This window comes from Camellia sinensis, chromosome 7, assembly GCF_055761805.1.
Source record: "Camellia sinensis isolate YWXY chromosome 7, ASM5576180v1, whole genome shotgun sequence".
In the NCBI taxonomy this organism is placed as follows: Eukaryota; Viridiplantae; Streptophyta; class Magnoliopsida; order Ericales; family Theaceae; genus Camellia; species Camellia sinensis.
Window position 1 is genome coordinate 99,711,946 of NC_138967.1, and position 25,380 is coordinate 99,737,325.

General features: G+C 38.5%; 3 protein-coding genes across 3 annotated transcripts; 1 reads left to right on the forward strand and 2 right to left on the reverse strand.

Annotated features, from left to right (window-relative positions):
• Window positions 1-7,327: 7,327 nt before the first annotated feature.
• LOC114311248 (bet1-like protein At4g14600) lies at window positions 7,328-10,679 on the forward strand. The gene is made up of 4 exons (XM_028257375.2): window positions 7,328-7,766; window positions 7,979-8,102; window positions 9,284-9,340; window positions 10,259-10,679. The coding sequence occupies exons 1-4, from the start codon at window positions 7,708-7,710 to the stop codon at window positions 10,427-10,429; spliced, it is 411 nt and encodes a 136-aa protein (XP_028113176.1). The 5' UTR covers window positions 7,328-7,707; the 3' UTR covers window positions 10,430-10,679.
• A 7-nt stretch (window positions 10,680-10,686) lies between these two features.
• On the reverse strand, window positions 10,687-13,747 carry LOC114311247 (uncharacterized). The gene is made up of 2 exons (XM_028257374.2): window positions 12,483-13,747; window positions 10,687-11,694 (listed from the first exon to the last, which is right to left on the reverse strand). Exons 1-2 carry the CDS (start codon window positions 13,554-13,556, stop codon window positions 11,305-11,307), a joined length of 1,464 nt encoding a protein of 487 aa, XP_028113175.2. The 5' UTR covers window positions 13,557-13,747; the 3' UTR covers window positions 10,687-11,304.
• A 1,729-nt stretch (window positions 13,748-15,476) lies between these two features.
• On the reverse strand, window positions 15,477-18,328 carry LOC114311152 (serine/threonine-protein kinase PEPKR2-like). The gene is made up of 4 exons (XM_082880941.1): window positions 18,208-18,328; window positions 18,029-18,115; window positions 16,170-16,459; window positions 15,477-15,782 (listed from the first exon to the last, which is right to left on the reverse strand). Exons 1-4 carry the CDS (start codon window positions 18,326-18,328, stop codon window positions 15,477-15,479), a joined length of 804 nt encoding a protein of 267 aa, XP_082737067.1.
• Window positions 18,329-25,380: the final 7,052 nt, after the last annotated feature.

Sequence of the window (25,380 nt, forward strand, 5' to 3'; positions counted from 1 at the left end):
CGGTATGTTTTGAGTATATCAAAGACCTCTTTTAGGTCGGCAAGATGTCCCATAGGTTCCTTGGTCTTCACGACCATGTCATCGATGTAGATTTCTACCGTTCGGCCAATCAGGTGTTTGAACATTTTGGTTACCAGCCTTTGGTAAGTTGCTCCTGTGTTTTTCAACCCGAAAGGCATTATTACCCTGTAACAGTACAGGCCTTTGGGGTGATGAATGCGATTTTTTCTTCGTCTGGGGGGTACATGGCGATTTGGTGGTACCCCCTATAGGCGTCTAGGAAACTCATTCTTCCATGCCCTGAAGTGGCATCTACTAGCAGGTCAATTTTGGGCAGGGGAAAACTGTCTTTGGGACAGGCTTTGTTGAGGCTGGTAAAGTCTACACAGACCCTCCATTTACCGTTCTTCTTCTTTACCACTACTGTATTGGACAGCCATGTTGGGTAGTGTACTTCTCTAATGGCCCTGGCCTCCAGAAGTTTGTCTATTTCTTCTTTTACTGCTTCGACGTGTATCAACGTCGGTCTTCTGGCTCGCTGAATTACAGGTTTGGTCAACCTGTCAACATTCAATTTGTGGCAAGTGACCTCGGGGTCAATGCCAGGCATTTCGTAAGGCATCCAAGCGAACACCTCAATATTTGCTATTAAAAAAGCCCTTAACTCTTTTTTCTCTTCTTCGGCTAAGCCCGAGCTGAGAAGAAAAAAATGTTTTTCATCCCCATCTTGGACGAGGATTTTCTTTAGCACCTCTTCGCTCTTCTCGGCTGGTTCTTTGCCGACGTCTTCTAGGACTTCCAAGTCCTCATCTTCAATTTCTGCCTTCTCTGGCTCTCGCACGCTGCAGGTAGATTTCATTGCTGCCATGGAGCAACTCTTCGCCTGTAGCTGATTGCCTCTAACTTCCTCTATCCTATGCTCTGTTGGGAATCGCAGTAGTTGATGCAATGTTGAGGGAACTGCCCCAATTGCATGCAACCATGGCCTTCCCAAGATGATGTTGTATGGCGAAGGCGTGTCAATCACCATGAATTCTGTCCTGACCTTCTTAGTGCCGGCTTGTACTTCCAAGCTTGTTGCGCCCAGTGGCCATGTCGGCGTTCCATTGAAGCCGACCATCAGGCCATTGGATTGCTCCAAGTCATCAGGATGAAGGCCCAGCTCCTTGTAACATCTAACATACATGATGTCGCAAAAGCTGCCTTGATCAATCAGGATGCGTTTCACTTGGCACTCCCCAACCTGGAGGGATACAACTAAGGTATTATTATGTAGATGCTGGACCATCTCTAGGTCGGCTTCAGTAAAGGCTATCGTTGGTCCCTGGCATTCTTTAGGCGGAGGTCTTTTATGTTCGACCTGGTTTACGTGCTGTAGCTGTTTTACCTTCTGGGTCTCCCCTCGTATGTCGTTTTCGTTCACTTTTGAGTGAATTAGATTGATCACCCGTGGTCCTCCTGCTTGTGGTTGCTGTACTGGAGAAGGCGGAGCTGCTGGTGCTTGAGGCAATCTTGCCTGTTCTTCCTTTGTCCTGGCCTCATCGACAAGGTCCCTCAGATGGCCTTGCCTTACCAAGTCTTCTAGGTGTGCTTTTAGGGCTCTGCAACCCTGAGTTGGGTGCCTTTCTTCATTGTGGTAAGCACAACGCCTACCGACGTTTCTTCCCATAAATTCCCCTGGTGCTCTTGTCGGTCCTCTGAAATAAGGTTGGTTTTGTATTTGATCCAAGACTTTGTGGATCGAGACTCGGAATATAGTCGTTATTACCTGTTTAGCCCTCAATTCCGTTTCTTGTTTGGTCGGTCCACTGTTACCTCGGCTTCGCTTCGGCGAGCCGTTTCCTTTCTCCTGCTTTGTTTCTTTATTTCTCGATGTATCCTCCTCGGCTCTGGCGTACTTCTCGATTCTCGCCATGAGTTCTTCCATGCTTTTTGGCAATGTCTTTGCCAAAGATTTCCGTAATGGGCAGTCATCTTTCAAGCCGTTCTTGAAGGATACGACCGCCACCTCTTGGTTGCAATCAGGTATTCGATTGAACACCTCGTAGTACCTTTTTGCGTAGGCCCTAAGGCCTTCATCCTTGGTGATTTTTAAAGCCATTAGTGCATCGACCCTTAAGGGCTGTAGTTTGTTCGTCACAAACCTGGCCACAAACATCTCGGCCAGGCCTTCCCAAGTCTTCACGCTTCCCTTCGGTAGTTTATGGAACTAATCTGATGCAATCTCTCCGAAGGATGAGGGGAATACTTTACAGAGCAACGGCTCGTGCCCACTATATAATGCCATTGAATTCAGATATAGTCCAACATGAAAGTTGGGATCTGACTTACCATCATATATTTGGAATCTCGGCATACTGAATCTCTTTGGTGCCTCAAATTTATCCAGTTCCGCTGAGAATGGTGTCCTCAGCTTATCCGGGGAAGTTACCTCGGCTTCAGCATTCTGTTGCTTCCTCTTGAGGTAATCTCTCAAGTCTTCTTTACTCCTCCTCGGAGCTCGGCTGTCTTTGGATTTCAATCTTTTCAGCACACTACTTTCGGCCTCGTGGTGGGCCCGTTTTGTTCTTTCTCCATGGGTTGTGTCAAAGTAGAGCGCCTGCCCTTGAACATGCCGATGTTCTTTGGGCTCTGGGTCCTTCATGTGGTACGTTCTTTGGGACTTCTCTCGTCTCGGCTCCTCTCGCCCGATTTCCCTGGAAGGTAGGTGAGAGTGCCTTCCGCTTCTGTTGTGCTGAAAGGCTTTGGGGACTGTTTTCCTTCCTCCCTTCTGGGTATTAATTGCTGGAATTGGCGTGTCGTGCAGCGAGTATGGTGGCTGCATGACATTGTTTTGCATCATGAAGTTGACGACTGACTGCAGGTCTGCCAACTTGTTTGCCAATTCTCTTACTTCCTCATCCCTCCGAAGGCACCTATCCCTCCATACCTGGAGGTTATCTTCGTTATAGTACTTGCTTTGGTCTGCCTTCTTCGAAGTGTCGCCCTCCTGGCCGACGTCATTCTCTCTGTGGCCCTGGTTACGAGTTTCTGTATTGTTGTTGTCTCCTTTAATATCAAGGTCTATAGGTCTGCCACTCCCAGCAGGAGTGTCGTCCCCTATCTTTTCGTTCTGTGTGTTACTGGCCATCTATTCTTCCTTCTTCCCACAGACGGCGCCAAATTGTGTGAGTAATTTTCTGATCACACTGCTCGCTTAGTAATCAGCTAGAGAGCACTAGCAGAATAGATGGCTTCAGTTAACCTGTAACAGAAAGAAAAGGCTCCGGCGATGGCTCCTCCACCCGGGGGCACTCCAACGATCAAGTCAGTATATCTCTCAAAGATAATCAAGTGCTAAACTCTCTACTTAAAGCATAAATTGCATACCTTAGACCCACGAGGGTGCCTCTCTTTTATAGTTTACTTAATCCTAGTCCCACAAGAAGCCTGACTTCTATGGACTCTAATTCAGTACTTACTTTGGACTCTTCAAGAGATAAAGATAAACTCCCTAAGAGCTTTATCCTCATCTTCACTAACTCTCCTCTTTATCCTAGGACTTTTGTCCCTTATCCGTTTATCTCGGATTCTGATATCTTCGGAGATAACCTCGGTCCTGCCGAGATCACCTCGGCGTAATGACCAGGGCACGTGGCACCTCGGCTGACACATCGGCGTCACCTTACCACGTGTTGGTACTCAGAAACATATCCCCACATTAATATTTGTTGTTAATATTTGTTGATTAATAGAATTGGTGGCATGCTTAGCAATTTTGACACCAACGATGAGATTATGAGAACAAAAATTATATTTAATATTTGTTGTTAACTTTGGTTAGGCTATAGACAAGTTGGATATATCGGTCGTAAACTACTCTAGGATATTCAATATATATGCTCCATTTGCGTTGATGTCGTATACAAAAAATAATAATTTTCATCTTCTACAAAAAAAAATGGAAGAGAAAGTCTCAACAAACATGGGCATTGCTTTCTTGATGTCTAACTTACACAATTCAATATTTGTTTCCTGCAAACGATTCTTTCTCTCAACTATAGTCATCCGAGAATCAACCAGCTTTGTTACCCACCAAAATTGCAAAAAAACATATTAACTCCCCGAAATGACCTTAACAAGTGCAAAACACTACTCAATATGCTAAAATCGCCCCGATCTATTCGCTAACCATGGGTTAAATTTCAAAACTTATAATTTGCTTTTGAAATCGCTCATCTCTGCTATAGTTAATACATATATTTTTTTAACATCTAATAAAATATCAAAGTGAAAAGAGTATGAGGGTGGGAGCGAGAGAGAGAGAGAGAGAGAGTGAGAGAGAGAGAGAGAAAGAGCGAGATCTGTGATCTGATCTTTATGGTAGAGATTTTCATGCATCCAGAAACAACAAGAATTACAAATATTGAAATTTTTGTCTTAAATGGAAAAATTCACACAGATACTCCAAGATCCATCACTCAAACTTTCACACAAATGCTCCAAGATCCATCAAAACTATCAAAGATCCAATTCATTCAATGGGAAAACATCCAAAAGAGTGCAAATTTATTGATTAAGATCATGAAATTTCAACGTGGATCACCTTTACTCTGTCCTCATTGTTTTCTATCTCCTCGTTGCGATGCCATTCACCGTTACCTCCTCTAATTTGAACAACGATGACTCCATAATCCAGGTTATTGGTGTAATGTCAACACAAAACACAGGTTTAGATCACAAATCACCACTAACTCAGGCTTTTCAAGTGCAAGTTCGGCAAGCAACCAAGGAGGAGCACGAACATAGGTTCTTGATCTTCAAGGTTAAATTACTCCGGACTCACCATCACCAGCAAGATGGCGGACTCTCCTCTCTATTCAAATCTTAAATTCATCGTCTACCACCGTCGCAACCGAAACGATCAAGAATGTCTATGTTCGAGTTCGGATCTTCAACCCTGGAATTCAATTCAAGTTTAGATCTTGGCAAGAACAATCGAATCATGATCACAACTCAACTATGTGTTCAAATCAAAGTCAAAACCCTAGATGTAATCTTTGAATTGAGTTCATATCGCAAATCATGGATGGCGGCTTGGAGTGAAGGGTGGCGAAGACGGTGACTTCGGACGGTAGATCTGAGGAGAGAGAGAGAGAGAGAGAGAGAGAGAGAGAGAGAGAGAAAAAGATCTAAGGACAGTAGCAAGATTGTCGGTGAGAGGGAGGCTTACGTCGAGTAAATGGGCCAAGCTAGTTTGGGTTTGGGCCATGTCATCGGGTTGCACGACCGAGCTGGCATAACTGAGGGCGGTTTAGACCGAGGTTTTGGATTACACAGTTAAGCCAGTCTAAGATCCAGAAGTTAGACCGAGCTAGTTGTTAGGCTTGGATCATTAGCCACGCTAGGCGAAGTGATGATGCTTTTGATCGGGCTAGATGTACCTATTATGCGTCGGGGTTAAGCGAAATTTGTCTTGATGAAGGGATAGAACTCAACAAAGTAAGTAGGGCATGTCGAGTTGGTTGAGCGTTTTAGACATAGACCGGCAAGAGTCAGCTCGGCCCTGAGGGTTAGGGCTGGAGAGCTAAGTAAGACCAGGCTATATATAACTCGGCATGAATAGCCACGTGGCCCAATCGAAATGTGATGAGAGGAATCCATTAAAGGTGTGTGTGAATATTGTCTGGTAGTTTGACTAATGTTGTTTGACGGTATTGACGCGTACATGTGTAAGAAATAGAAAGGGCAGTACAGTCGCTCGTCCAAAAGAGAGCGATAGAAGTAGTGCGCACACAACCTTGGGAGGCGAGCCAGTAGCCTAGATAAGGCACGCGACCTTACACTCAGAAGGGCTAAGCAAATTCTACCAATTTTCTTTCTTTCTCTCTACATTCTCTTTCTCTCTAAAGTGTGCTAACTTGATCGTTGGAGGGGTTTTCCGGCTGCACACCCGCTGGGTAGTTCACCGTCGTTTTGTTCTCAAGTTGAATGACTCTGTTCGGAGCTAAATAGAGCTTGGACCCAATGAGTACAGAAAGCGACGAATATTTCCTCCCCGTACAGTAGGTATAGCAGATGTTGAGCCCCGAATAGCAGCAAACGGTGGAGAAGTTGCCATCGTGCAAGGCTTGAGGCAGTGATATGTTTCATGATCGAGACAAACACAATAGGGAGAGAGAGAGAAAGAGAGAGGTGGTTGTTAGGGTTTGATTTGGGAAATGATATATATATATATATATACGTGGATAATTTAGTCATTTTATAGGAACTTGTCCTTATGAAAAAAATATTTCAGCGGCTGAACCTTTGGACAAAGAAAATCTAAATTAGATTTATCGTCCAAGCACATTTAAATTTATAATAAATTCATGAAGAATTAGTAAAATGTAATGTCATTAACCGGTCAAAAAATACAAGCTTGGCATAGATGTGAATTTTATCTTTTATTCTTAGACTTATTGTAATGAATTTAAAAAAAAAAAAAAAATTTGAGGAACTTTGGTTGTGTTTGGTAGAACTTTCTAAATATGATTTGAGAGTATGAGTTGTATTTTGAGTTTGTGAGTTTTGGAATTATGATTTGAGTATGAAAAATTTGTTTGGTAAAAGAGTTTTGAATTGAGAGAAAATTTTTTGATGTGACATATGATATTTGATACAAAAACTTACAATTCATAACCAAACATATAACTCAAAATTCTATTAAAACACATAAAAAAATTTTAAAAATTCAATTTTTTTTTTCAAATATATAAAAATTAACATATCAATTGCAAAAAAAAAAAAAATAATAAATAAATGATTTGCACTATTTCGATCAACTGGCCGGATGACTGGTTAGGCCAAATTAATTTTTTTTTTTTAAAATCACGCTCTCAAACAGAGTTTTCTGCAGAGTTGTGGAAAATTAGTTTCACATATCTATCCAAACATCATATTGAAATGTGGAAGTAGAATCAACGTTTAGAAATCGTTTCAAACAGAGGCTTTAAGTTTAAATTGAGGAATTTTAAGTTTCAAAAAAAAAATTAAAAAAAAAATTTGAAAACAAAAAAATCAATTAAATTAGATATTTTCGTATTTTGTATATTTTTCAATTTTAATTTATTGAAATTTTAAAAAAAATTAAAAAACATTAAAAATTTGCTAAATAAAATAAATAAATTTGTTCGAGACATGGCACGGTGCAAATTGTTTAAGTGGCAATTTTTTAACAATATCATTGGACGGAACAGATTTCACCAATGATCAATTGTCACCTGTAAAACAGTCACCTCTTCAGGAAAAATTATTCCATGACACGTGGTTATACTATAAAACGATCTGAACCGTCTATTACATCGGTCCGACATCCCAAATCGATTTGTGTACGACCACGTCATAAGCACTGGTTATCGTCCGATCGCCAAATCCAACGGTGGATCACTTTGTCGACACATCACCGTTATTCCATAAGGCCAACCAAACACAGTCACGCCCCATACCCAATTTGTTCAAGAAAACTTTCCGCGTAACGCCAACCAAACACAGTCACGCGCTATACCCAATTTGTTCAAGGAAAGTTCAAAAGCTATCTATCGATCGATCCTCGAAAACAGTCAGGCAGACCAATTTGACGATTCAATAGGGTTCTTTGTTCTAGGGTTTCTTTCCCTTTCTATCCCCTTAATTCATTTCTTCTCCTGATTCGAAACCTTGATCATCGTCTCAAGTTCTTCTTCTCCAATGGCGTCCAGTTCTCATAGGGGCGGTGACTTCTACGGTGCCGCTCCGTACAGATCGAGGTATTTTCATAATCAATTGCTCCATTTTTATTTGTTTTTGGCTATTTTCTGTTTCATTCTCGAGAATTTAGAAGAAAAAGAATGAAACTTGAGTCTTGTCTCTGCAAATTCAGCCTAATACAATTGAGTTTCTTTTTTATTTTCTAATTCTCTCTTGTTCGGTAGTGATGTTGAATTTGTATTGTATGTATTATTTGCATTTGTGAATGCAGAGAAGGGCTTAGCACGCGACAAGTGGCTAGTTCGGATGAAATCCAATTACGGATTGATCCGATGCATGGGGATTTGGATGATGAGATCACAGGTCTCCGTAAACAAGTTGGGCAACTGAAATTTGTAAGTTTTTTTTTTTTCTTTTTTGTTACTCAACTTTTCTTGTAATTTCTTGATTGATAGAATTGGAGGCATGCTTAGCTACTGGGACACCAGCGATGAGCTTCAGAGAACATAACTTTTATTTAATATTTGTTGTTAACTCTGGTTAGGCTATAGACAAGTTGGATATGTCGGTCGTAAACTACTCTAGGATATTCAATATGTATGCTCCATTACCATTTGCGTTGATGTCCAATACCAAAAATAATAATTTTCATCTTCTGCCAAAAAATGGAAGAGAGAGTCTCAATAGACATGGGCATTGCTTTCTCGATCTCCAACTTACACAATTCAATATTTGTTTCCTGCAAATGATGCTTTCTCTCAACTATAGTCATCCGAGAATCAACCAGCTTCATTACCCATCAACGCTGCAAAAAAACATATTGACTCTCTGAAATGACCCTAACAAGTGCAAAACACCGCCCAATTTGCTAAAACCTCACCAATCTATCCGCTAACTATGAATTAAACTTTGAAATTTATAATCCGTCTTTGCAATCGCTCCGCTTCGCTATAGTTATCACATATTTTTTTAACATCTAATGAAATATCAAAGTAAAAGTGCATATGACGGAGATTTAAGATATGAAATTATATATATGAAAAATATTATGTAAAATTAATTTGTGTTATATATATATAAAATATTATTCAAATGCTTGATAATTATTTAAGAATATTCTTCAATCAACTAATAAATTGAAACCGTCCCAAACCGTGGTTTGGTTATTTGTCAATCTGTCATTCACGATTTGATTTATAATTTTACTCTCAAATCGTCCGAACCGCACCACGCACACTCCTCTCACATCACTTTATTCACACCCTGATCAGTGTCCCAGCCACACATGGAACTCAAGTTACCTTTGAAGAGTCACCCCAGAATTTCCTTCTGTCTACACCTCCTTGGGAATGTTAACAGAGTAGGACCCAAAACCCCGTGACTGCCTTCATCACTTTTCCATTCTCCACACCCTCCTTGGAATCACCGCCAGGGCTGAGAAAAGCCCAACAGAAAAAAGAATAAGAAAAGGAATTCTTTTGAATTGTTAATGCTATCATTTAATTGCGACAGTTTTCTACATTTTTGTCTCTATATGTTCTGTTTCCTGAGCACTTAAAAAAGAGTGGCATTGCAGGTAGCTAAAGAGATAGGAACGGAGGCGAAGTTTCAGAATGACTTTCTCAGTGAGCTGGTATACCATCAACTTTACCACCATTCACTTTAGATTTTTATTTTTTATTTTATTTGTAAACTAGCTTTCTGGAACATTTACTAGTAGAATATCTGGATTGTTTGACATTGACATGAATGAACAATCATTACTTCTTTTTATCTTCAATTACTTGAATTATGAATTGAGCTCTATAAATTACAGCTGCTTTGTGAAGTGGGAAGAGAAAAGAGGAAAAGGAAAAGGCATAAATAGTAATAAGATATTAACCAATACTTGGTAATCAGTATTTAATCTTTTTCTCAATGTCAAGATTTAAGGATATATAATTCGCACTCTGGACCTTGTTTCAACTTTCAACTCCAATTTGCAATTTCCTGGTAGTATATAAAATTCCATTTAATATGCAAAAGTGTCATTGCCTTTTCATGGTTCAGAACACTCTGGTGCTTTGCCGGCCGTGCTATTTTTCATTCTAGGTTTTGTGTTCTGATCAACACTTGACACACACACACATAGTGATTTGGAAAGTAGATAAATAAATAACTAAATGATTTAGATTTTTTAGTACCATTATGGATCATAATGATCAATACAAGAGACTTGTAGATGCTCGTCATGAGTCAAATATCAAAATAAACCGTGTTGAATCCTCTTTACAGTTCGTATTAGGAAAGAATGAAAACTAGAGGGGTTTCTGGTATTTAACAATGCTAAGACAGGCAGCAATTGCATTTTGGATCAAATAATACTTAACAATTTGGTTGGCCGAATGTATTTATTTGGGGAAATTGTATTGAAGGTGAATTTAACAATGATTCTTGCTTATATTCTATGACTTGTTCATAATTCATATCAAGTAAGTGGCACTTAGCCTTCCCTTCCTTGATGAAAGAAGTTACTACTTCTGAAATTACTATATTTTCTTGTTCATAACAGCAAATGACACTGATCAAAGCTCAAGCAGGGGTGAAGAACAACATGAGGAGATTGAACAAGAGTATCATCCAGAATGGATCAAACCATGTTATTCACGTGGTTCTTTTTGCACTTATTTGTTTTAGCGTGGTCTACTTCTGGTCCAAATTTTCACGAAGATTTGGACATTAATCCTGCTGCTGCCCTGCCAAGAATCATCTTGAATGCAGGCCAACAGGGTCTCCTTGTCTTTTCAAAAGATCTAATACCAGTTTCTTTTTAACTCCTCTTGGACGTATTCTCATTGTAATGACATCTTTAGAAAGCATGGTCCTTGTTTCTTGGATTTTACCTTTTGAAATGTAAAGCATGGTTACTGTATGTGAAATGTGACAGTCTATCTTCTGAGTAATTTGTTTTATTAATGAAATGTTTCATCCAATCTCGAGTTTATTTTTGTATGTGCAATGTTAGCTGAAGTACAAATAAGCAACAAACTAGCATGCTCATGCACTTGCATAGAGCAACATATTTGGGTGATTTCTAATGTACAATGTTAACCATTTTTTGAGCATATTGCTACAGTAAACTAGAACTCGTTCAGAGGTTTCTGAGTGTTCGTTGATACAAGTTATGTTGGTTTAGATAAAAATAAATAAATAAAAATCCCTGATGCTTATTGAATTTAAAGAACAAAAATTGACCTCCATAGTTAGTAAGCAGTTCATGTGCAGAAAATTTGCTTTGGAATTGTGATCAATCCATTCATGTATTGTATTCTTCTTTTCATGTCTGGCTTATGAAACAATGCTAGGCTAGCACTACCACACACCTCAGAGATTGTCAATAGGCCCACTTTATGTTGCCCAGAAATTTTCCAGGAATTATTCTGTGAAAGTTCGTATCTGGAGTGCTGATATCCTCCTACATTGTCCCATGGCTTGTCATAGACTGCTTTGAGGCTTTTAAAAATGTGAAATTCTATAATTGTATTTGTTGTTCCATTCATATTTCACTACTGCTTGTCTGTGAAATTCTATCTCATGAATTGGCAAATGAACAGCCAACTAGCATTGACAGGCACTTGAGATCGGCTGTGGCTTCTTGGAAGCTTCCTCCAGCTTGCTTATTCTCACTTGGTTGAGGACCTTTCTGGCCCACTCTGCAAAGTAGGTTTCATTGTGACCAACCTGGCCGTCTTTGTGGAAAAGAAAGCATTCTAGTTCTTGTTCAGGGAGCGGGCATTCGTTGCCAATTGAGTCCCACCATGCACCCTGGTGCTTCATCATCAACTGGTTTGCCATCCAGTGGAAAACATACTGGCCTATGCCTGCATGTTCTAACCATCCTTTGGGAAAGAACTCCATTATGCTACTGCCCCGGTCCATGAAGAGCATGTTTGTTAACTGTGCTCCATGCGGAGATGCAACAATGTCGGTGTTGGTCATCACTCTCACCTGAATGAAGGCCACACAATTGTAAGTCAGACACCTACCATGAAACTGTGTCAACTGCATTTGTGTCTCTGTTTTGGATAGTCTTGGTTTTGATCTTAAAAGAGTTCACATTCTCTACAGATTAATATACCCTTATTTGCCATCTAGTATGACATAGTTGGCAAAGAAACCTGTGTCCACATAATAAAGAGAAGGGCGTCCTTTTCTTTATTATGTGCATCAATTCTGGACGCATAGCAAAACCGTATAAATTGTTTAATTTGTCAGTTATTACATTAGCAAAAGAGCATGTCACTACATTCTGAGATGATATTTGAACTAGGCTAAACTGATATTGTTAGATGAAAGGTCATTGTTTTGGGAAAATTAACATGGTGCACTAGTGTTATATATGTTTGGTGACTTACGGTGAAGTTCTATACTCTACAAAGGAAAATGTTACAAACTGATGTGGCATACACGTCTGTCAATGAATTGGGTCCAACCTGAATCCGATCAGAATCCAACTTGAAATTGCCAAATCTGTTAATAGTGGTTCAAATCTATAATCTGATTAGACCCGAATCCGCTCAGAATCCAATTTGAAATTGCCAAATCTGTTAAAACCATTCCGATAATCTGATTGGACCCTAATCTGATAAATCCATACCGATCTGATAATTTTTACCCTTTTTGTCCGATTAGATGTATACTAACGTCATGCATTAACAAAACTTTAAAATGTGAAATGAGACCGAGTAAAATAACATAATTTTTAAAAAAAATGTAAAGGGTTAGGAAGAAAAGACCTGATCACAGAAGCTCAGGTCTTCAGACTGAACCACACTCAGAATGCAACCCTTAACACTAGCACACTCCTTGGCAAACACATCTGCAACTGCTGTTCCATTCTTGAATGCCCTAGACCCTCTTCTCATCAGCAAAGTCAGCCTTATAAGTGGAACCCCTTTTTGTTCATTCCCTCTACTCATCATTTTCAACCCACAAACCTCCCTAGCCTTACATCTCAACAACTGAAAAACCTCCATCTTCCTCTCCTCCCCCATCCTTCCCAAATCATGCCTCATCACGACTGCCTTCTCGAAGCAGTACGGCCCATCACCACCTTCGAATCTATCAACCACCACTACACTTCCATAGTTGGCTTTCAACAAGTTCTCAATCCATGATCCCATTTTTGTCCTCAGCTCCCCCCAATGAAACAGTACCCACCTTGTCGGCTTCAAGCACTGGTTCTTCACTGACCAGCTGACAAACGGTGCCACTGCACACAACCCGTGCCAGAGATTGTCATAGTTATAGTAAGTGTCAGAGACATAGGTTAGGCCCGGGATTAGAGTGGCAGAGTTTGGAATACTTTCTGGCCAAGCCAAGGCATAGGAGTTTTTTGTACCATCTCTGGCGTTGCGTCCCTTGATGCATAGAATCTTGCCCTTTGAGGCTGGGGAAGGGAAGTAGAGGTATTCTGATCCATCTTCATCATGGCTGTCATTTAAGGAGCTCATGAACCAGGTGTTGCCAGTCATGGCAGTTTCGGCGAATCTGAGGTCTTTGAGGGGGACGAAAGTGACAGAGTCCCTCAGCCTGTCGGTTAGGGTCTCGACAACTTTGTGGTTGCTGCTCTTCCATGGGTGGAAAAATGACCATGGAGTGGAAGTAGGGGAGGAGAGAGAAGTGAAAGGGGAGGTTTGGATGTGGAAGAGAATGAGAAGTAGGAACAAGGCTGAGAGATATGTGCAGATAAGTTTGGTTGAGAAACATGGCTTGTTGGTTTGGGTGAACATCTTGAGACCATTCTCCATTTCCATCAGGTTTGATTGTTGCAGATGGAAAATTTGGGACTTTGGAATTAGACATTTCATGTTGAGATTTTTAAAATGGGGTTGGTGTCGGGAGTGAGACAACAAAACTAAAATATAAACAACGTTACCAAGAAACTATTGTGTCTACCATTTTGGGTCAACGGAAACCCATGCAGTTAGGTAAAAATGTATATAATATGAATACTATTTCAGTCTTTGAACTCCCAGTGAATCAATAAAAAATAAAAAATAAAAAATATTTTTTCTCTCTTTTCTATAAATATATATAGGACGAATTATATTAATGGTTCTTATAATTTGGGTTTTGTGTCATTTTAGTCATTGACTTTTTAATTGTGATACTTTGACCCTGAATTTTGAATCTTGTTCCAAGTAAGGACAATTAAAGATACAATTGCTCAATTTTAAGGGCAAATGCGTCAAAAATATAACTAATTTGACAAAAATAAATGTCAAAAAAATATTTTTAAAATTTTAAAAATTGTTTCTACCCACTAAAGATAAAATTATGCAAAATTGATTAATCTTTTAGACATTTATTTATTTATCAAATTAATTTTTATTATGTATTTGGATGATGATCATGTAATATGTGGTTATTTTTATTTTGATTCAATTAGTTTCTATTTTTTGAAAAGTCAAATATAGCGACAACTTCAATATCATTATTAAGCCCATCCATTAAATCAAAAAATCCAAAACTAAAAACATTTTATATATTACACATTAAAAGCCTAACAACCACTCATTACATGATCATCATCTAAACACATAATAAAAATTAATTTGATAAAATAAATAAATAAATAAATAAATGTCTAAAAGATTTATCAATTTTACATAATTTTATCTTTGGTGAATAGAAATTATTTTAAAAAATATATTTTTGACATTTATTTTTGTCGAATTAGTTTATATTTTATCAAATCGATGACTTTGCCCTTAAAATTGAGCAATGGTATCTTCAATTGTCTTTATTTGAAACAAGATTCAAAATTCAGGTTAAATGTGTCACAATTGAAAAGTCAAGGATTAAAGTGACATGAGTCCTAAACTATAGGAATTGTTAGTGTAATTCGCATATATATATATATATATACACATATCCACAAATTTAATAACTAAACACAACTTTAAGGCGAAAAAAAAAAAGAAAAATCAGATTATCAATTGGCTTTCTTTTCTTTTTATCATAAGTGGGGGAGGGGCACAAGACAATTGCAGGATATATTAAATGATGATAATCTTTTTAATGAAGCACCTGGTCAAGCTGGTTTATTACTCTGCATGAAAATATATTTTATGTAAGTTCTGTCAAGATCCACCATAGACGGAATCCTGGCTCAAAAAATATATGGAAATTACAGATATATATATATACCATAATCAACGGCTCAACTTCATTTTAATTTCCTACTAAAATTTCGTTACTATCACAATCTGTCAAAAAACAAAAAGGGCCTACTCAAAACTTGCTAGTCCATAGGATACCATGAATGAGCTCAGTTGTCTTATAAAATTTATTAAGAGGTCTGCCTGGAACACATTTGGCATACCCATGACATAAAAAAGCACACCATCTACAAAAATTCCATAGTTAATGCACGTAGCTAAGCAATATATTTAAATAAAGCAACGAACCAAACAAACCGTGTTACAATCACAAATCACCAGCACTCTCTATTTACATTACCTGTACTGTACATCAGTTTATTTGGTTGTATCAGGTTGTAGGTACATTGACATGTCAACAATGGCCAACATTAGATCAAACAAGCATTCTAACAATTTCCAGCCTTCCCCGGCCATCAATCCAATACTTGTTATTTTGATACCCAAACATGTTTGCCAGTTGCATCATCTTTTCGCCGCGGAAATTTTTAATTCAGATACCCATTCAAAAAATAACTGAGGAATGGTGTTGGTGGTGTAGGTCGGTCAGCTGTTTAGGTCTCGGAATCAAAATGCTTTGCAGAGATTGTTAGCCTTCATGTTGGACGAGCATTGCTCCTGTATTGGGTTTGTTGGAATGCATAGCCTGCTCCGCTTTGTTTCGGAGATCGTCATGTGTGAAATTGCTACTGCAAGTGCGTCAACCAAACCAGAGTCGTCTTGCTCTTCAGTCTTGCGACTCAAACTTCCAGGCAACGATGCTGGATCGGTAGTCTCACCAAAAGAATCATAGGCTGTCCTACAGTCATTCTGCTCCTCCAGTCTAGTTGGCTGGTAGCTGGGAAGGTGGTGGTGGTGACCGGCTCTTTGATTCTGACTTTAGAGATAGCGTCCTTAATGTGCGGTCAGTGTAGAGCAAGATCCATGGATGGCCTGAAAGGAACATTGATGAGTGAAAAAGATTAGCATATTTACAAAAAAATTCAAGATTAAGTCAAGAAAATGACATGGTAAAAAAAAATAAAAAAAGTGAATGATAAAAATTGATGTTTCTAAACATTCGGGTATTGTTCTAGGGCACTGGAATGGTCTAGAGACAAGCCCAAATTGCATTGGCAAAAGGGTTGGTCAGCCATTATCATCTCATACTCAAAATCTTGTGTGCGATCAAAACGGCTGTATACAGCTTGCCAAAAAAAAAAACCAAGGATTAGAAACCCTATTCAGAAATTTGACCAGTATAGAAAACTTACTAAGCACTTCATCCGCTGTTGTCCTTGTTGCAACATCTCGTGTAAGAATGTGCTCAATCAGATCCCGTGCAGCTTTCGATATAGACTCCCATATCCCGGTGTGGAAATCAAGCTTCATGTTCTTGATTGCTTCAAAAACTGCTTCTACTGAGTCTACTTGAAATGGGAGAAGACCAGTCAAGAGAGCATGTAGAAGGACACCAGCACTCCACATATCAACTCTCTCTGAATAATTGCCTAGGAGAACTTCTGGGGCAACATAAGCAGGGCTCCCAGCCAAACCAGTCAATCTCTGACCTGAAATGTAATGATTGCAATGTTACATAAACAAGAAGGAAAGCAATCACAAAAGGCCGCTACTAAAATAAGAAAATACAATATGAGACCATTAGAGTGGGTTTATCGGAATTCCACTTAAAATCCAGAACATAAGGAGATTTCTCTCTTTAATAAATTGTTACCATGTACCTACAAACACAAATTAGGTGTGATGTTCTGCAGCTTAGGCCTGTGTTTGGCTCCCAAGAAGACCAATGGTTCCCACAAGGAAGAAAAAACAGGCTATTCCATGTGGCCAACTCTTTTTAAAGCTAAGCAAAAACCAACTCCTGCATAATGAAACTGTTCTTATAATTTTACAGATTTTAAATTTTGGAAGCCTCATACAAGGAAGCCAAATAATCTTAATTCTGTCACACTATTAAATCCTTTCTAAGCACAAATGATGGAATCTAGTGTTATCTTCTGCAGATTACTTTAGCGCAGTGTAACTTTGTAATGCTGAAATCCTCCGTATCTCACTGCTATTACATTTCAGTTACACATTTTCGTAAAAAAAAAAGAACAAAAGACACAAGCTATGGAATTTGAGGCACCTCATGCTGGTTTAAAAAAATTCACATAATGGGGAAGAACAAAGCTCTATAGAATGTCTTTGGTTGAGTGTTCTTTGCAACCAAACAAGAAAGTCCTTTCTGCCTCCATCTTAATCACCAATATGCCCCCAAGTAACCAAACAACCTCTAATAAAACTAGAAGACCACAAGAAAAATTCTTTATGTTAGGGAATGCACTAAAAACTATGTTAATAATGAGTATCGTATCCATACATTCAGCAAGTACAGGTAAATGTTAAATTTGTTTAAAGAATCATGGCCTAAGAAATGATCACTCCATTTGAGAGTTCGGCATGCATCAGATCAGCAAGGTAAATAACTCCGCCATTAAGACTTTCAAATGCCTTTAAACTGATATACTTCCAAAACTATTTTGAAAAAGTCAGACACGAGGTAACCATTCAACAATAGTAGAAGTTGATTAGGCCAGCAAAACTTGTTGGCCCCAATGATTTTCATAAAAATGTATGCTCACACCTTTTTGGCTCTTTGTACTAGCATAGGAAAAATGACCATAATGTACTTCATCTCATGATCTTGCTATTCTTGCTTCAGTTGGTAAGAAGGAGAAGCACCTGTGAAGAATAGCTATACATCCACCTTTATCAATACCAAACACTAGGCATTACACAGACCTGACATAATTAAAACATATAATCCTTAGACCATTTACAAGGCTTTTTTATAACAAGTTTCTATTGGTAGCTTGGTATCCACCGAGTCATGTCAAATTATATCACTAAATTTCCAATTACAGGCTCCAACAAATGATAAGAAACTTTCTTAATTGGAAGAAACCACTCAAAAATAAATAAATAAATTGCAAAGATTTAATAAGTAAAGAAACAAAAAGATAAAAAGGTCCACATTCATTCCAACTTCTGGTGTTCAAAACTGCAGTAGAAAGAAAAATATTTAAGGGCAAGAAAAGTAACAGAACAATATAGAAGGGAGGTGTCAGATTAGTTACCATTTGCAATCCTCATGGCTAAGCCGAAATCTGCCAGCTTTATCTTCCCTGAATTGGTGAGAAGAATATTCTCAGGCTTATATCTCTCTGTACAACTCCCATCTCATGGCAATGCTTAATGAACAGCACAATTTCCTTGAATATATTAGCAGCCCGGTGCTTTGAATACCGACCCTCACTGGCCATCTGATCAATCAAATGTCCACTGGAACACAACTCCATCACAAGGTGAAAGCATTTAGAATCCTCATACACCGCCTCCAATGTTACAACACCTGGATGCCCTGACAAATGCTGCATAATCTCTACCTCACTGTGAACCGTCTCTTCCCCCTTACGCAGAAGAAACTCATTCACCCTTGTAAAATCACGGATTCAGAAAACTTACCACATTAGGACATTCATTAAATAGAGTAAATAAGAAAATATCTTTATTAAGATATTACTCATAGTGATTCCATTGCTGATTCGTCCTCGTGGATGATCCTACACAATTCATTAGCATATACACATTGAATCACACTACTTATTCGAATCATTCTCTAATTTATTCAATTATCTTAAGCTTCATTTTAACTTTTTCATTCATTTAGGGTGTTCAATTCTTGCCTAAGAATGCTCAGAAATGAATGAGAACGGAAATGTGATCAAAGTATGGCTTTTCAAAATGTGTTGAAATACGGCACTTTGCTCTAGCACAACATTGGTCACTCGAGCAGACCACTTGGTCTACAAAAGTACTGGACGGTTCGAATCTAGGCTCGATGGTCGCTCGAGCCAACTTTCAAATAAAAGGTGGTCGCTCGAGTGGTCACTTGGTTGCTCGAGTGGTCACTTGGTCGCTTGAGGCAACTGTAAATGTCTGCAAAATTATTGGATGCATGCAAAGTGCGCTCAAGTTTTGGGTTTTCCAGAACACTGTTTGAACTCCAAAACATATATTCAAAGGGTGTAAACTTGCATGACATGCTCTAAACTTCAACTACACAACCAGAAGCATGGATACAAAAACCAATTTGCGAAATTAAGGCTCAAAACTTCAAGAATTCACCATGCATGTCTCAATTTGGGTTTTCCAGAACACTGTTTGAACTCCAAAACATATATTCAAAGGGTGTAAACTTGCATGACATGCTCTAAACTTCAACTACACAACCAGAAGCGTGGATACAAAAACCAATTTGCAAAATTAAGGCTCAAAACTTCAAGAATTCACCATGCAAGTTTCAATTTGGCCCATCCAAGACTTCAAAAACATGAAATTCATCTTCAAAGCTTTGTGAATCATGTATGCATGGCTCTCATTTCAACTTGGACAACATGAATCATGCTCAAAGTTATGGAATTTAACAAAATTATGCATGCATGTGTGGATTAACATCAATTATAAGAACCCTAGCGCAATTCTTACATTTAATCTCATAATCTCTTGAATTCATATACTTGATAGCTTAAATTTATAAATTAAGAGTTAAACACTTACCTAAGGTCTCCAAGAACACTAATTCTTGCAAGGATTTGAGTCTCTCTTCCAAATTCCTCAAGCCTCTTTGCAATTCTTCCTAGTTCTTGCTCCTCTCCCTCTCTACAAGGATGATTCCTTCACTCTCTAGAGCTCCAGCAGATTTTTGTGCCTAAGTATGAGCTCAATTAACATTGCTCAGCATATATATATGCTTGATTAGCTTAGGATGCTAATTAAGGCTTAAGTTGACGAATTAAGCTTAAGGTTATTAATCAAAACTTGATTTAATCTAATTAATTTAATCTGAATCAAACTTTAATCAAACTTCTCAGTACGCTCTAAAAATTATGTCATTCATAATAAACCGGCCAATTTCGATTTCTAATGCCATTAAAGCCCTCAATTTTCATATTATAATAGAATTCATAACAGATATGTCTACGATCAATAGATATGAAGCCAAAAATCATATAAAACACATGATTGGCATTCAAATTCACATCAAGCACATAAGCATGTGCATAATTAAAGAGTTTTATGTATAGTATGGGATGGGGTTGTCACAGCCATAGTACTTGTATCTGTCCTTATTGGAGTCATAGTAAGCGTATCTCTCAGTCTATGTCTGATTGGAAAACCACGCTTGTATTGTGCTATGGCCAAGTTTGTGGGGCATTCGCTAATCTTATTGAACGTCTCCCAATACTTGGCATTGTAAGACTTCAACACCTCGCATTCTTCTGTTGTACCTTCAACAAGTGGTCAACTTCTTTCGGCATCTTCGTGTTTGGTTTGAACCAAACTACATCCAAGTATCTATGCTACCCTCTGGTAGCCTTTCAAACCATGTCAGACCTAACTCCCCCAAGCTTAAAGTGAACATAATGCACATTAAGGCATCATTTCGCCTATACACAGCCATGACTTGCTGATAGTGGCTAATGTGCATGTAGAGATCAGTTTTCCATCATAGATGGTAAACTTAGGTTGATGAAAACCAACTGGAAAAATCATATTCTCGATTTCTGGGGGGAATGGAAAACTTTGCAACCGGACCAATTGTTGATTAGCTGACATAGGAACCATAATGCGAGGCGTTGGTATTGCTACTTCTGCACTACCATGCGACTTGGGTGTTAACTCTGCCAAGCAGGTATCCTTTGGGCTTCTCTTAAATGTTCCCTTTCGTCAAGAACTGTCTTCAGATCCTCCAATCTTGTTGAATAAGAGTATCTGGATGTCAACAAAGTATGCAAGGGGTGGTAAGTACATCCCTCCGTTGTCGACCTTTGAGACCTTGAGCGCAATTTGCCTGTTGTAGCTTGCTTTTCATGCTCCTTTCGGATATGATTAGCCCTAAAATTCGGACTCCCGTGGTTTTGAATCTAATTTTACAAGTGCAATATGAAATAGATAAACACAAATGAGTCCAAATCCGGCAAATCTTTTGGAAAATCGATTTTTATCAAAAAGGCTAAAAATGGACTGCATTGCCAGATTTCAGAGTCGCCACCTAAATATTTTTAGGAAATTTAGGAAACTCGTGACTCTTGCCAGAGGCCCATAGTCCGTCATCACTAAATTGTCTTGGCTCTAGAACTTAGGTATGAGAGGGGAAGGTCATTAATTGAGCACCCTACTCACCCGATAAAAGATCGGCCTCTACTAATCATGATGTGATTTTTATTTACATTATATGCTCTTGTTCTAATTATTAGGCTAATTTACTATGTGATGCATATAGACCAATTCACAAAATTTGGAATGCATTGATTTTGTGTTTGTTTTGAAAAAGTGTTTTGAATACGGGTCACTTGAAAAAGCGAGCTTGTATTTTCATTTAATCAAATTATTCCAACTTAAGTGAAAAGGCCTTCATCCACCGGTATTCAAACAAGTATATCACTTAAGCACTTAGCCTTATGGAATATGCTTGATATGGTAACACAAACATACAATGCAACATGCTAAAGTAAGAAATGCTCACCTAGTATTCCAAGGCAAGCCAAATAAAACAAAATAATTAGAAGGAATGCATGCTTCTAGACAATGCAATATGACTAATGCAACACACACATTATGTAAATAACAAATTCGGCTACTAACATGGCATTTGATTCAATTCAAGACATGGGATAAATCACGTATTCGTTTAAAGAAGTTGAATTTTGACATCGGTTAGTATGATGAGCCGAATCCCTATGCATGTAAGACGAATAGATACAAGTCATGGAAAATGCTAAGTAAAATGATGCTACCATTATAAGCGGGTAAATAAAAGGAAGAAAGAAATGGGGGTTGGAAGACATACACAATTATTACATATTTTGCCCTCATGTAAGAGGGTCCGAATGAGTGTTTGAATTAAAACTACTTATTACAAGTCCAACCAAATGAATAATAAATAAATAACTAGTTATCTAATTTATTACAACATGGATATTATAACAACAATAATTACAACAATATAATATTACAACAATAAGTAGAACAATAATAATTACAACAATAATTATGACAATAATATGAACAATAATATTACAACATTAAGATGAACAACAATATGCACAAGGATCGTATGCGCGTTGATGAAGACGGTTTTCAGAGACCGCTCTGTCTGCCCTCTAGGAATCTGCTCTGTTTCACTCTCAGCTATTGCCCTCTGTTTCTGTCAAAAGTACTCTGCTTACCAAACATTGGAGCCCGGCCGGCCCCCAATGAGGCCCGGCCGGGTCTAAACAAGGTCGGTTGTGCCCTATTTTCTTGCAGAAAAATGTTTTTGTGCTTTGAGGTGAAAACAGTGCAGATAGAGCAGCTTTAAACCATGTTTGTCCCTTCTACTCTTCTCTATCATAAACAAACTCAAGAGAAGAGCGGATTTGGTTCCGAAACCATCAATAGACGCAAGTTGATTGCTTGATGATTTAGAGCACGCTTGGACAAAAAGTTAATAGATGTAATGAAAGATGACCACCCCTCCCTCTTATCATGTAGTTAGCTCAAAGAGAAAGGTAGACACGCCTCAAGAGTCATCAAACATTACAAAATAGTATGCAATGACTCTTGACGCGATGAACTCGGCATAATGTTCGGCCGAATTCAACCAATTTTATTAATCTTCTTTATGTTGGTTGTGCCAATTTTAAGCCGATTTTATTAGCCTCTTTTACTTACCTTTTTGTTCTTTAATCATTTAGTCCACAAATGAGAATTACGTCCACTAATGAAGAGAAGTGTCAAACAAGAAGTTGTTTTTGGCGTAAGAGAGATGTAATGCCCTGGTAATGAACCACTGAAGAGATTAAACTATTAAGCATGGAAGGTCTCTTTCTCAAGTTTAAAAAACACTCGTTTGAAACAACTTTTACAAACAAAGAGAAAATCAAGAAAGGAGGGAGAGTGTAGAGATGATTGTGCAAGGTTGATTATTGGACAAGTGGGACTCTTTACATGGAATTAAGTAAGAAAAGCTATCAACTTCAATGACTCGGTGTCTAAGGCCTAAACAACCGAAGCCATGAGGACTTACAATACTACAAACATAATATTGAAAGCATAAATTTAAAAGACATTAAAACAGCCCACAAATACCTAAAAAAAAAAACAATGGTAAAAGCAAGAGAAGGTAAGTAAAAAGAGTAGAGAAAAATTTATGGAACAAAGCCTAAGAAGGGGTGGTTAACCCCTTAACTTTTTGCAATTTTAAATTACATATTCCAGCCCAAAAATAGTCCAAAAACAGTCCCAAAACAGTGGCTAAAACCATGTTAAAAGAGTACAAAAGATAGGCAAAAACAAAGAGATCCAAAACTAGTAAGCAAGCCTAAGGGACATCCAAACCATGTTTTCCAGTCTTTTTAAGTTCTGAAAATCAATATGAAAACCAAAGAAAAGAGTGCAAAAACAAAGGGTATGAGCTATGGGATAAGGTGCAAGAAAAGGTGTTAAGCCTCTCTACCTTTGGTAGCTCTTCAACCCCAAGTTCCAACACTTGAAATGGATCCAAAACAGTAGGAAAACACAAGAAAAAGATAGAAAAAAATTGAAATGAAAGCAAGAAAAAAGGTGACAAGCTTATATCTCTTGAAGAGAGCAAGCTTTGGTTGTTGATCAAACTTGATTCCAAACACCCTCAAGTTTATGAAATATGGTGTGAAACTTCAACAAAAAGCTTCAAGAACAAGCTCTAATGGTGTATGTATTGTGTATGTATTATTCAAGAAGATTTGAAGATCAAAGGAGTAAGGAAGATGGTTTTAGCTCTCAATATCCTTCAAAGCCCTTGGGAAAATCTTCTAACCTTTAATTATGAATGCAGGGGGTCTATTTATAGAATTTGATCCAATTTGGTTGAAAATATCTTCAAACAAAGCCAACTGTTCAATTCCCGCCAGTTGTTCTGTTTAGTGCTAATGAGACCCAACCGGGCCCAAAAACACACGGTCGGGCCCAAAAAACCCACGACTGAACCAAATAATGCAAGGCCAGGTCTAAAAAGGCACTCTGGACAAGTTTTCATTAAAACCTGGCCGGGTCTAAACAAGCCACGACTGGATCTAAACAAATCCGCTGGGTCCAAAAATCTATATTTCAAGCCCGACCTCAAATGTGCATATCTCCCTCATCCGGACTCGGTTTTAGGTGATTATTGAGTCTAAATTGAAGCCCCGGAAGTCTAATTTCCAATGGAGGTGGCCTCACATCTAAATTATAAGTGTACAAAGAGATATATCTAATTTAGTGAAGGCTACTCATTTCTTTCTTACCGGATTGATGCCCGACCTTTTCCTAAACTAGTTTTCTTCATCCCCCCCTATTTCCTCCAACTCCAAACCTATAAATAAGATGTTTTTAAAGATTTTTCAAAGTGTTCACCTCCCTTTCATTTATTTCCACTTTGTCCTTACTCGGTTTACCGAAAAGTGTAATATTTTAATCGCAATGCGAGCCCCGGAATATCGTAGAAACATTTGAAAAAATATTTTGAAAAGAGGGTTTCAAGGTCTAAAATAGTTTAGCCAAAATGGGGTATAAGGTTTGGGATTAGAGTTTGAATCCAAATTTCTTCGCTGAGAATTCAAAAGATTGCACAGTGTAACTTTCATTATCGGATGTTTGGAATAAAGCGCCCAAGGCTTACAGACGGTCAAAAATAGGGTGTCTACACCTGTCCTGTAGCTCCTACTAGAAAGTATAGGCGTGGCATCCTTTCTTCGTTCCTTCGAATGCTGGGACTAAGTGTGCTCATTGTGGATTTCCACTCCAGCCACACCCTTTCCCTTCATTCTTCTCTTCAAGGCCTCCATCTCCGCCGCCATTCTTTGTGTTACCTCATCTTGGTGCCTTATTACCTCCTCTAGGCCCCTATCGTTATGTGATGTCCTCTGTCGCCGATGCCTATCTTGGCTTGACGAGCGTGGAGGGGAGCACGCGCTTGTCTCGTACATTTCTATGTGGACCTCTACAAACATTCTCTTTGGGAATGTCCAAGGTCACCATTGAAGGCACTCCTGGAGGCAAATCTTCGCGCCTTCGGGTTGCCTCTAGTGTGGTTCTGTCAATGGAGGACAAAGGTGTTTCATCTACCCCAGCCATTCAGATTCCTTGAAAGTGCTTGATAACAAGGTTTTGTCTGTCGAGTTCTTACAGACGGTGCCAATTGTATGGGCACGAAATATTCGTCACACACGTACTCCTCGTGATTAAGCTTGTATCTCTTCGAACGGCGTCGTGTAATCTGCAAAACAACTCAGGTGAACTACCCGACTGGTATGTGCCAAAAAATCCTTCCGATGTTTAAGTCAGTTCTTAAGATCAATATGGGAAAGCTCTCAAGGGTTGCAATGAGTAAAAATGCATTGCCTTTTTCCAAGTCTATTTTGAGCTT

Excerpts from the sequence above, each read along its gene's own strand:
- LOC114311247 (XM_028257374.2), bottom strand. The coding sequence starts at position 13,556 with ATGAAATGTCTAATTCCAAAGTCCCAAATTTTCCATCTGCAACAATCA. Across the intron at positions 11,695-12,482 it reads ACCTGAGCTTCTGTGATCAG|GTGAGAGTGATGACCAACAC; the intron begins GTCTTTTCTTCC and ends GCCTTCATTCAG.
- LOC114311248 (XM_028257375.2), top strand. The coding sequence starts at position 7,708 with ATGGCGTCCAGTTCTCATAGGGGCGGTGACTTCTACGGTGCCGCTCCG. Across the intron at positions 8,103-9,283 it reads AAGTTGGGCAACTGAAATTT|GTAGCTAAAGAGATAGGAAC; the intron begins GTAAGTTTTTTT and ends GTGGCATTGCAG. Across the intron at positions 9,341-10,258 it reads ATGACTTTCTCAGTGAGCTG|CAAATGACACTGATCAAAGC; the intron begins GTATACCATCAA and ends TGTTCATAACAG.
- LOC114311152 (XM_082880941.1), bottom strand. The coding sequence starts at position 18,328 with ATGCAGCATTTGTCAGGGCATCCAGGTGTTGTAACATTGGAGGCGGTG. Across the intron at positions 18,116-18,207 it reads TTTGATTGATCAGATGGCCA|AGAGATATAAGCCTGAGAAT; the intron begins GTGAGGGTCGGT and ends GGAGTTGTACAG. Across the intron at positions 16,460-18,028 it reads AGCCATGAGGATTGCAAATG|GTCAGAGATTGACTGGTTTG; the intron begins GTAACTAATCTG and ends ATTACATTTCAG.